This window comes from Zingiber officinale, chromosome 1B, assembly GCF_018446385.1.
Source record: "Zingiber officinale cultivar Zhangliang chromosome 1B, Zo_v1.1, whole genome shotgun sequence".
In the NCBI taxonomy this organism is placed as follows: domain Eukaryota; kingdom Viridiplantae; phylum Streptophyta; class Magnoliopsida; order Zingiberales; family Zingiberaceae; genus Zingiber; species Zingiber officinale.
The window spans coordinates 142153286-142164605 of record NC_055986.1 but is presented as its reverse complement, the minus strand read 5'-3'; the positions used below and the strand labels follow the sequence as shown (position 1 = coordinate 142164605).

Below are 11320 nucleotides of genomic sequence, written 5' to 3'. Positions count from 1 at the left end.
AAAGGTAGACATTCCTAAACAATCTCTATCATATAACCGGCCAAGCGAAGACCGATTGCATATCATAAGGCTCAACATGGTTTAGTAGAAGCCCGGTCGAGCATGAATATAACTTGCTCGGTAATATAATCTCGGGCAGGCGAAAAGACATATAACTTACTAAGGTTATCAGAACGGACTCGACTTGGAAATATCCGGCCGAGCATAGCATAATACGCTCAACAATAGAATCCCAAGCGGGCATATAGACACGCACTTTTCTAAGGCTATTAGTATAAGATCGACCTGACAAGACTCGACCATGCATAAACAACCTTGTTACATCATTTACATATACCTGACCAAAATTAGCTTAACAAAAAATATTCTCAATATACAAATACATTTGTTATATTAATGATATATGAACAATATATGATCATATAATAGCCTGTTTTATTTGGCGGGAAATATTTTCTAGAAACTTCTACAGGTGAACTAAACGACAAAGAAGGTACATCTAGGTACAAAAAAGATTCCTTGAACTATTATTGCAGATGATGTCATCTCCTAATAAACTCTAACGAACTAGGGTCCACCTCATGACTACGGAGGTTATATGAGATGGTATAAAAGGGGAATTTTCTCCGAGGGCAAGGCATCTCATCTCATCTGATCTCACAAGATCATCGAGGGATCAGTAAGCAAACTCTAGAGAAAACTCTCTTACTGTTCTTCTTCTTCTTCTTCCTTTTCTTCCATCTTGAAAGGAGAGAACTAAGTTGAGCGTTGGAGGGTCTAGCCAGGGATTCCCAACCCTATCCTATGTCACTAACGGTTTGTTGGCGGATCCTCTCTAGCAGATTTGCTTCACTGGAGTTCTTCTTCATCGGATCCACTTCGTCGGACTTCATCCTCTTCAAATCTACTTCATTGGAGGTTTCATTCTTCAAATCCATAGCACCTGGATCTTCTTCATCAACCTTCCTAGTCACCCCTCGGAGTCTTGCTGGACATCCACCACACTGGAGCTTATTTAGATCCTCGGGACTCATCTTCTTCATCATCTTCATCCACCAGAACACCAGCGCTTCATCTCGTCAGATTTAGATAGGATCAATAGATATGTCAATAAAGATCTTATTGTAGCTCGAGTGCAAGTTTCCTTCGACTTAAGCTATTTAAGTCACCTTGGTCATTGAGACTTATACTTTGACATCTTAAGTAAGCATCTCCGTAGAGGTGTGGATCCAGGATGATTGGGTATAAGTCTAAGTGTGTAGGTATTTAGAGGATTCACGACTTCTTGCGAGGAGATATATACCCTATGACCACTTGTTAGGATTATTACTCAAAGTATTGGGTCAAAGCATCATATATTAAGAGTATTGTATTCTTGGATACATGTAAGAGTAATTTGAATCCTCAGGACAAGGAAGTATTACTTGGGCTAGGTGTGACATAGTTAGCCTAGTGGGGACTCATACTTAGACCATGTCCTGAACCAAATGAGTATAAGACGAGTGAAAGGAATGAGACATGACTCATTGTAGTTGTTGAAGGATTCAGAAGTGGTTCCAGAATCAACTGTGATTTTCTGGTCAATTGGGTGTCACTCATGATTGTTCCATAATTAATAGTTAAGTATGGACGATTAACATATCAAGAACCTATAAAGTCGCACGCATTACGAGTTTATCTTAGGAGAGAGATAAAGTTTGATTATATTGGACCAAATGAAAAGGACAAATATAGAAAGATATTTGTTGTAACGGAAGCGCGAATGGACCATGACTATTACAGGAGTTATAGATTCATTGTGGTTTGATAATAAACCAAAAGGAGTTTGGTTTAGCTATGAAACAACTTGGTTTAATAATAAACTAAAAGGGTTTGGTTTAATTATGAACAAAGATGGTTTGATTTTGAACTAAACTTAATCTTAATGGTAATAAATCAAGTTGATTTTGCTTATTGCGTTTGGGAGATGACTTGCTCCCTAGTAATGTAGAAGTATATAAATACCTCTATGAGAAGAAGAGAGTAGTGATTATGACTGTAAATGAACCAAGTGTTAGTGAACAAGCTTAGTATTCGGCTTAGTAAGAGCTTATTTATGTTCGTTTAATATACACAATATTAATTAAACAAATAAACTTGAACAACTCATTAAATTAAAGAAACAAGCTTGAACATATACATGTTCAACTTATTAACGTTTGTGAACAATGCTTGTGAACAACGTTCGTGAATAATTTTTGTGAATAATGTTCGTGAACAATGTTCATGAACCATATTTATTAATAAAACTTTTTCAATATGCTAAAAAAATAATAAAATAAATAAATAAATAAGTTTAAATTATCAAGTTTATAACTAATCAAACAACTAAAAGTTTCAAACAATCAAATAAACTTGAATTAAGAGCTCGAAAACATCTAAACGAACCAAGCTCAAGCCAAACTTGAATTGAGAGCTCGATAACATCCAAATGAACAAACTCAAGTCAAGCTTCAAATAAGCTGAAGTTCATAAAAAATAAACCAAGTCAAGCTTGAACAATCATTTCAAAAGCTTGGTTCATTTTAAGCTCGGTTCGGCTCAACTTGATTACCTTATCAAACAAGCTTGAATATCATAAAGCTCAGCTCGGCTCAGCTCGTTTACAGTTCTAGTAGTGATTTTCCTTTTTGAGAAAAAACTCTAATTTGATTAGGCCCTCTCCCTATCTCTAGCTGCCACCCAAGAGTTATCGTAGACCATTTCCAGCCATCGAATTCAGTGCTGGCGAATTCAGTGCCAACAAATTAGGTGTTGACGAATTCAGTGCCAATGATTTCGATGCCAACGAATTCAGTGTTGATGATTTCGGTGTCATGCCTCTCTCCGAATCGTGCCATGGGAGTTCTCTCGGACTGCTTTGTCTTCACGCTTGGCTAGTACCATCAAAGACGAACGACTCATGGCTTCGTGAAGCCGTCTCAACGACAACTCGACATGGATATGAGTAAAGGCAAACTCCGTTCAGTTTGCTAATTGATGCTCTTTCCACTGCGTGTTATCTGTCAGGTATACCTAACGTAAATTTATTTTGCGTAAAATTTTATATTGCGATCATGTCTGTATGAGATGTATCATTGTATGCGTGTGATGAGTGTACTGTAATAATTAGGAATTATTATTTTGTCTTCCGCTGTGTATATTTATGAAACATGTTTTAGCACGTAACCATATCGAGCATTACCTTACAATCAGCGCGCTCCACACATCATTAATATTAAGTTTTAACAACACACTCTACATGTCGTAGAAAATTTATTGACGATGTACTTCTTTTGCATGCCGTCATTTATATAAATATTATACTATCCGCAACGCATATAATTGAGCACGCTGTAAAAAATATTATTAATGATGCACTTTAATCGTCATCGTTGATGATGCACTACAGAAAACTATATTTATCACATATGATCAGCGCATGATATTCAATCCGAATCAGATAGGGATTGATTTCAGAGTTTCACTGCCTACAGAGGCTTCGCCATACCCTTACAACCTTTACAATATCCCTCCATACGATATGGGAATGTTGAAAGGGTCGTTAATGTACCGGTTTTATATATATTTTTTTAATGACTCTGATTAATTACCTGGAGTTTGAAGCATATTAATTAAGCAGCAAATGCAATTTTTTTTTGTTTTTAAAAAAATTTAAAATCGAACGTTATATATACACGTTAATGCCGGGCCCAATTATTTATTAGCTAAGTACATATATAAAATTTAATTCTTAATTTTCTCTTATTCCACTGATCGATGTTTTTAGTCCAAGAGTCAATGTCCAATTTTAGCCTAAGAGCCCATGCCCAATTTGATTCATAAATCCTAACTTTCTCTTCTTAAGTCTTTCTTATTTTGTCCGCCGATTCTTTTGTCCGCCAATTTATTTTCTACAAATGTCTTGGATGACATTTTTTTATACGTTGGATTTAGAGGGAAACCTAAAAAAATTAAAATCATAATTAATATCCCTAATCCTTCTTTTACTCTTTTTTTTTTTTCTTCACATCCAACTCTTTCTTTATACGTTAGAATGCATTAAGGATGAAAATTTTAAATTTTGAAGTTAATTTCTAATGCTTATTTATTATGTCTAATGCATATGTATTATTTTTTTTTTATTGTTGAGCAATTTTATTCCGGATATATTATAATTTCTGGCTCCCCGAGTCAGTCTCGTACACTCCCTATCCACGCGACGAAGAATAGGACTGTAGGAGGATGCAGCGTCAGTTATGGCACATAGAGGCGGCCGCCGCACCGGCACCGCCAGGCCTCCGGGTAGTACTCGGCGGCGTCCGCCTTCTTCTGCTTCTGTTGCTGCCTCGGCGGCACCGAGACGTGCACCGGTGAGCAGGGCGTGCACGTGCCGCACCTGGACGTGCACTTTGGCGGCCGCGATCCGGATCCTACGAACAGACTACCCCTACTCCCACCTCCGCCCGCCTCCTCCGTCTCCGCTTCGTTCCGTCGCCACGCCTGCGCATGGCAACGAAGAGGCGCTCGGGTTAACTTGCTTCAGACAGGGAAGGGCAGGCGCAGTTTAGAATGAGAGCGCACCTTATGCCTTAATATGCGCCGCCGATAAACACATAATTTTGGAAAACAGAGACGCAAAGAAGATCAAGATCAAGATTCTACCTTGTAGTTGGAATTTCCACTCCAGATTGTGGTCACTGCAATGAGGAAACAGGAACGTCTCAAAATGATCAGAAAAATATCCTGCTCAGATTCTACTCATCAGAACTGTAAAACAATGATAGGAACATGGAGTTTACCCACCTGAACAAGCAGAAACGCTGCTGCAGTTTCCTGCTGCGAGATCTAAAACCAATAGGATGCAAAACGAAAGGAAGAATAAAAGAACCATCTTGAACGTCATGACTGTTTTAGCACTCCCTTTCCATTCCATCGATGACAAGCGCCTCAAAAGAACGAAGAAGAGCAGTAGAATCTAGGCACATTTGTAGCTGCATCCGCCATTAAGGGCATACGAAAGATGATAAGCTAATCTTAAACATGTTCTCAGGGGATGGAGCAGATCGATCTCACGGGTTCTTGAGCTGCAGAGCCACTCCCAACTGGTATCGAAGACAAGAAGAAGCGGAGTCAAGTCAAATTATCTTGTTACTGGATCTTGCATCAATTCGTCCACCTCCACCTTCAAGCATTAACGAGATTTATATCCCATTCCTGCTTTATTCCCTTTTTTTCTTTCCAGTTTCTGTCTCCGACTTTGATAGAAACAGAGGAAATGCAGGACGAGGAGACAGCCTGCTGCTGCTGCTGGCGCTGAGCTATTTGGTGAAATTGATAAGATTCGGAGTCTCCACATGCACGCCTACTGCTGGCCAGTTCCAAACAACGTCAAGGAGTCCAATGAGTTCTTCCCCAATAATTGAGCTTTAATCATAAAGGCCATTGAATTAATTCTTCAAGTACTCAGAGATGAGATTGCATGTTCCGTCCGATTACAACCTTAATGGTGGGTGCCTTTTGACCGAAGAATGCAAGTCACTTTTGTTTGTACCTTTCACTTTTAATGATGATGCAGCAGCGCGATAGACAAGCGAAGCAAGAACAGAGCCACAGACCATGCATACAATGATTCCCTTTTTTCCTTTGTGTTTTTTTAAAGAAGTAAAAGCAAATGCCAAATCCTACAACTGAACAAGAGTAATCGAATTACAAATTCAAGACACAATGATCAAAGTTAACTCTCATACGTCGGAGTCATCTGACACACTCTCACGCTCTTCTTCGTCGTCGTCGTCATTGGCGCCGGCGGCGGAGAACAAGTCGTTACAGAGGTCCCTGTAGAACCTGCTCACCAACTCCACGAACACGGGAGACGTCAAGTTGCTCCAGCACAAGAGCAGCTCCTCCACGTCCGCCAGCTCCCTCACCTTCCCTTCTTCCACCATCATCTCCACTAGATATTTCTCGAGGCTCCGGCACGCCGCCTCAAGATCGTCGTCATCCTCGAACTTACCTCCTTTCTTATTAACATTCGCCCCTGCCGGAGACTGATAACGCTGATCCTGCCTCTTCCTCATGCTACGTTGGATCAATTCCTGAAGTTTCCCCTGCAGAGGTCAGTGAGGAGTATATGGATGCATGGGAGGGGGGCTTTTGCATGCTATACAAGGAAGCATCATGAAGTTGAGTGAAGTAGAAGGAGAGGAAGGATACCAGGTTGGTTGCTTCGTTGATGCTTTATCGCCACATTTAATCCCTTGAATGAGTAAGATGGAGGTGATTACTTGTTTGTTAATTAGGATTACTGGAGTTTGATAACCAGTTCCCTTGATGAAGAAGAAATTACTATCGTCTGTGTTATTAGTGAAGAACAATGGAGTGGAATTTGAGTGTTTCTTTGTCTTGACTACAAAGTAGTCTCGCAAAGTAGGAACAATTGAATTCGAGTGTTAGTTTAGTCTTAACTTCAAAGTACTCTCACAGCGTCTTCCTGGCATTATTTGATGGGAGACTATAGTATATTTAAGTTAAGAACAATAAAATAATTAAATTCTTCCTAATAAATAGTATTGTTATATGAATATAAATCATCACCATTAGATATAACAGCTACTGATATAACTGATTTGTGCTGTTGAAGAATTGGTTGAGCTTATCGAAACCATTGTAAAGAGTACTTTATGAGATTTTGAATTGTTGGTCTAGATGTATGATTCTTGGAACTCTCTGAATTTGTTTTGTTTCCTTGTGTTTTTGGTGGAAGATGACAGTTTATTAGAATTCGTGTTAGTTTACTTTTCTCATACTGATTGATCATCCTTGACATAGGTAGACCATCATTTTGTTTATTTTAACACTAGATGACTTTCTAACTTGAAAGCCTTTGGATAAGATTCTTTAGGGTGGGTTAAATTCTAGTCAGTTAGAAAACATATGTATAACACCTGATTTTGTGTCAAAGTAGCATGCAGAGAATGACACATTGCACAGTCCATATCATAATCTCTTTTGCTAGTTGTGCAAGCCAAACGCGCCAGGGAATGAGAGACCTTGCTTATTCAATCCATGGCAACAAAAGGAGAATGTCAGGTGACTACAGTTCGTCTTTATTTGGTAATATAGTGAAAAGAAAAAACATTTAGGATGAATCATCTAGGGAGCATCCAGGGTTCAAAAAGTATCATCACGCAGTCTCCTTGTCGTACACTTCGCTTGCATATTTCCAGTTTATCACCTTCCATACGCTCTTAAGATAGTCAGGTCTCACATTTTTGTACTGTAAGACAGGAGAAACAGGGTTCAGAAAGCAGCAAGTCACAAAGACAGATAGTTACTATGGATCAATAGCAGTAAATCATCACCCTAGTGAAACTTGGCAGCAAAGTTAACAATGCATCAAAAAAGACAGTTTGCAAGTTTTTTATGGTTGAAGTTGCTAGAGACACTCAAGTGATCACGTTGCCAGCTGAGAAAAAACTGCAAAGCTGAATAAAAAGCCATCTGTCTATCTGTAAACGCGTATGATACAAGGCTGTTTGATACGAATCATGTGTAAATGTGATTAATTACATTTTGGGATATTTAGGTCGCAATATTATGCAATAGTCTCAAGAAACCGCATTCAAATTCACATGGAGCCATTTCTGTATCATGAGAATGATAAATGATGCAATTGAGACCTTTCTAATAATTTGTAGCATGACAATGTAATTGTATACTGCCTTCTAATCCTAGTGGCTGCTACTATATAAACTATTTTAAACACATGGCAGTAAAATACTCAGTCCCAAAAAGATTTAACTATAATTTGTCATTTAGATGATATATGTGTTTGTGATCAGATGAGGATAAATTAACTTGGTTGTCACGTGGTATTACAGTAAGAAAATCAAGGTCATTTGGCAAGAAGCTAAAGTGTACATAGCTGCACCATGGCAATTAAGGCAGACTTAAAAGAATTCACATGTTTTGAAATATCATTAGTTTAATTTTGTCCTCAGTTGTCTGATAGCTACCATGTGGGCTTGCCCCTTAGAAGGTTTTGAGGGGAAATTCACATTCTAGAAGTGTAGGGCTATTTTGCAAAAACAAGTATGGAGGGGAAAGGGAAAATTTTGCATCTCTTAAAACAATGATATGAACTAAACACACAAGAGAATAAGATTGTGAACAAAATACATGTTTGTTAGGCTCAAGCATAAAAAAAACACAGAATGCTTCCAGATTTTCTGAAGTGATTGCTTGAGCTTGCATCATTCTAGGAGTACAATCACAATATCCTCTTTAGCATGCCACGAGTCGGTGTTTCATGCAGCAAACATAAAAGAGGTTAGTATTTTACCTGTAGGTAGTATGCATGTTCCCACACATCAATACCAAGCAATGGAACAAGGGTTGCACCTTTGGTCACCAAAGGATCCTACAGAAAGAGCATCCAAACCTATCAGCTATATTTTCCTTTTTTGGGAAAAAAAAATGCTACAGGAAATGAACAAAGAATTGAAGTATGTACCAAAGAGTTAAAAAATATTATGTGATGTAACAGAAATATACATAATGCACATATGAAATCACTAAAGCATGCTAAAGATGTAGGCCATGTTGGTGGTCCAAGTTAAAAGAACTAGATGGTGTGACAAGTGTTTTTGTATACTCACACCAAGATAATCACCTTCCACAAGTATGGCCTTTAATTAACACATAAGAGAACATTAAACACAAACCAACATGCCAGACTATTAATTGATCTACTGACATATCCATTTTGGAATCAAATTAATATCCCTATAATTTTGACAACACAATTTTCCTTGTAGAATTTAACTGAAGGATCTTCTAAATCTACACTTTTAAATCATTAAACCAGCAATGCATTACATGCACAAATCAGAGTTACACATTTGGGCTATTAGCATAGGAACCTACCAATCTTATATATGGCATTCAAACATCAATTAGACTTATATTCATAAGCCTTAGCTCTTTCCATGTGGTGGTTAGGCATCTCCAAATTATGCGTAGCTAAGTAACTAACATCCAAAAATGTACAAGCCACAATTCTTCATTTAATGTTCCAAACGACATTAGTAGCATCGCACAATCTATCTTAATTGAATAAATCCAGGGGCATGTTGCACATGAAAATCATATAATCTGGACCTGGTATGGACACGTTCCCAATTGTGAGCCCTAATTAAGGGGAAAACCTTTAGTTATTCTATTCTATTCATGATTTCTAATGAAAACTAAAAATGATTCAGTTTAATTTAATGCAAGGATGAAAAAGGAGATTTAAGTAAGATGAAAAGCAAATGCATCTTTGAACTGAAGTGCAAGTTGTCTGCAGTCTTCTATTCCAATCAAGGAAACAACTAAATGATGTCAAGGAAAAGCAGCCAAAATATTGCAAGAGTTCCATTGAAAATTAAATGGACTCATTTTTAACATAGAGGTAACAGACAGCTTTGCATTTTGCAGATTTGGTCATCCCGTGATTCATCAACATAGCTTCCATGACTTCATACTCTAGAGCTTTATTGATTATAATTTAAAAGAGACTAGCCTAGTCTTTTACTTGGATGAACTTGTCGACTGCAAACCCAATATGATGTTGTGAACAGAACAAAAGCATAACAGAAACCAAATCTGCTGAGGTAAGAATATTCACAATGATGGCAAAAAATTGTCTTACTTGATTTGCAGTTGTTTCAACACTGAGTTTCTTACTGCCCTTATCCAAAGCTAGCCACTGTTATGCATATTGTCAAAGTGAATCAGCGAGAGGTCACTGTAAAACAAACAAATATGGTCTATGAGGGGTCATCCTACTCACCACCCACCCAGAACCTTGTAATGCAGCACCTTCTGCATTCATTTTCTGGATCAGAGCCTCCAAAGAACCAAAGTTTGTGTCGATTGCCCAACCTAGTGTGCTGTGTGGTGGCTCACCTCCACCTTCCTGCATACTTATTCCATTATCAAATTTGTGGGAACATGAAAAACAAGATGTTCCAATGATTATTGATTACATTTGTCGGCTTCAGATTTTGCCAAAATATTGTGTGGTTGACATGACCTGCAAAAGAAAGCAATTTGATACCGTGTCGAAACAATCAATGCGATTAAGTATCACGAAACCATTTTTTTCATCTTATCACCAACTATCTATCAACACTATCAGGTACCTGAATGGGCACATAAAAATAATAAAATAGATTTTTGCCAGCTAAAAATTCTGTTTTGGACAAGACATCTGAATCAACATCTAGCAAGATCATGATAACTGTTAAATCTTAAGCCACATACGCACGAGGAATTATAACGGAGATGGAATAGAAGGTCCTTCTAAAGCTAGCATGCGTACCGAACTCGAAAAGAACGACTATGAAACCCTAACAAGGTCAAATACGTTCATTAAATCGCGATCCAACCCGAAATCTTAAAAATTAAAAAACATTTAAAAAAAAGAACAAAAAAACGAAGACAACGGAAGAACAAAACCTCCCCCATTGAACTTGATGGCGCTCTGCAGCTGGACGACCGCCGACGCGTCACCCTTAGCGATTGCGGCGTCGAGCTTCTCGAGAGCGTTATTGTAGTTGGTGATGTACGTCTGATGGTGCTTCTGATGGTGGATCTTCATGATCTCTCCGCTGATGATTGGCTCAAGGGCGCCGTAGTCGTAGGGAAGGTCCGGAAGGGAGGCGACAGTGAGGGTCCGGACCCGGTGGAGACTCGCTCCAAGCCATCGATCCCCGGAGGCCGAAACGGGGGCGAAGCTAGAGGCGAGTGCTAGCGTCTTCTTGGCGAGGAGGGTTCGGAACGCCATGGCGATTTGCTACGAAGCAATGAGAGGGAGGAATGGCGGTCGGTAGGCGGTAGCCCGTGCAGTGAGATTAGCCCTTGTAACTGGGCCTACCATGCGTCCAAACCCGATTTAACCAGAGGCAGATCCTCTTGTTTGCAAAGACTGGATTATGAATGCAAATTGCTTTCCCCCCCCCCCCCCCCCCGTCAACGCGCACCCCTCCACTTCCCCCTCTCTCCCCCGCCAAAAAGACGCATGTAACCTTTGTTTTGTTTTTTTTTTTTTTCTGATTTTTTTTTTCGGAACTATATATATATAAGTATGATGAGAGTTATTTTTTTTTTTTTTTTTTAATTTTTAATTAATTTTATTTTAAAATTTTTTTATTCATAGTTATATATTTTAATTTTTTTTTTAAAATTTCATTTTTAAAATTAATTTTATTTTTAATTTTTTTCATTCATACTTATATATTTTAAATTTTTTATTTAG

The 11320-nt window shown here is 38.4% G+C and overlaps 3 protein-coding genes across 3 annotated transcripts; all 3 read right to left on the bottom strand.

Moving 5' to 3' along the window:
• Positions 1-3749: 3749 nt before the first annotated feature.
• On the bottom strand, positions 3750-5328 carry LOC121982642 (EPIDERMAL PATTERNING FACTOR-like protein 4). The gene is made up of 3 exons (XM_042535778.1): positions 4825-5328; positions 4684-4718; positions 3750-4521 (listed from the first exon to the last, which is right to left on the bottom strand). The coding sequence occupies exons 1-3, from the start codon at positions 4952-4954 to the stop codon at positions 4276-4278; spliced, it is 411 nt and encodes a 136-aa protein (XP_042391712.1). The 5' UTR covers positions 4955-5328; the 3' UTR covers positions 3750-4275.
• Positions 5329-5683: 355 nt separating this feature from the next.
• On the bottom strand, positions 5684-6389 carry LOC121982651 (transcription repressor OFP17-like). The gene has a single exon (XM_042535785.1). It carries the CDS (start codon positions 6096-6098, stop codon positions 5763-5765), a length of 336 nt encoding a protein of 111 aa, XP_042391719.1. The 5' UTR covers positions 6099-6389; the 3' UTR covers positions 5684-5762.
• A 650-nt stretch (positions 6390-7039) lies between these two features.
• On the bottom strand, positions 7040-11038 carry LOC121982631 (superoxide dismutase [Mn], mitochondrial-like). Its single transcript, XM_042535771.1, has 6 exons — positions 10522-11038; positions 10050-10096; positions 9854-9979; positions 9713-9769; positions 8363-8440; positions 7040-7297 (listed from the first exon to the last, which is right to left on the bottom strand). Exons 1-6 carry the CDS (start codon positions 10847-10849, stop codon positions 7205-7207), a joined length of 729 nt encoding a protein of 242 aa, XP_042391705.1. The 5' UTR covers positions 10850-11038; the 3' UTR covers positions 7040-7204.
• Between the last annotated feature and the right edge of the window lie 282 nt (positions 11039-11320).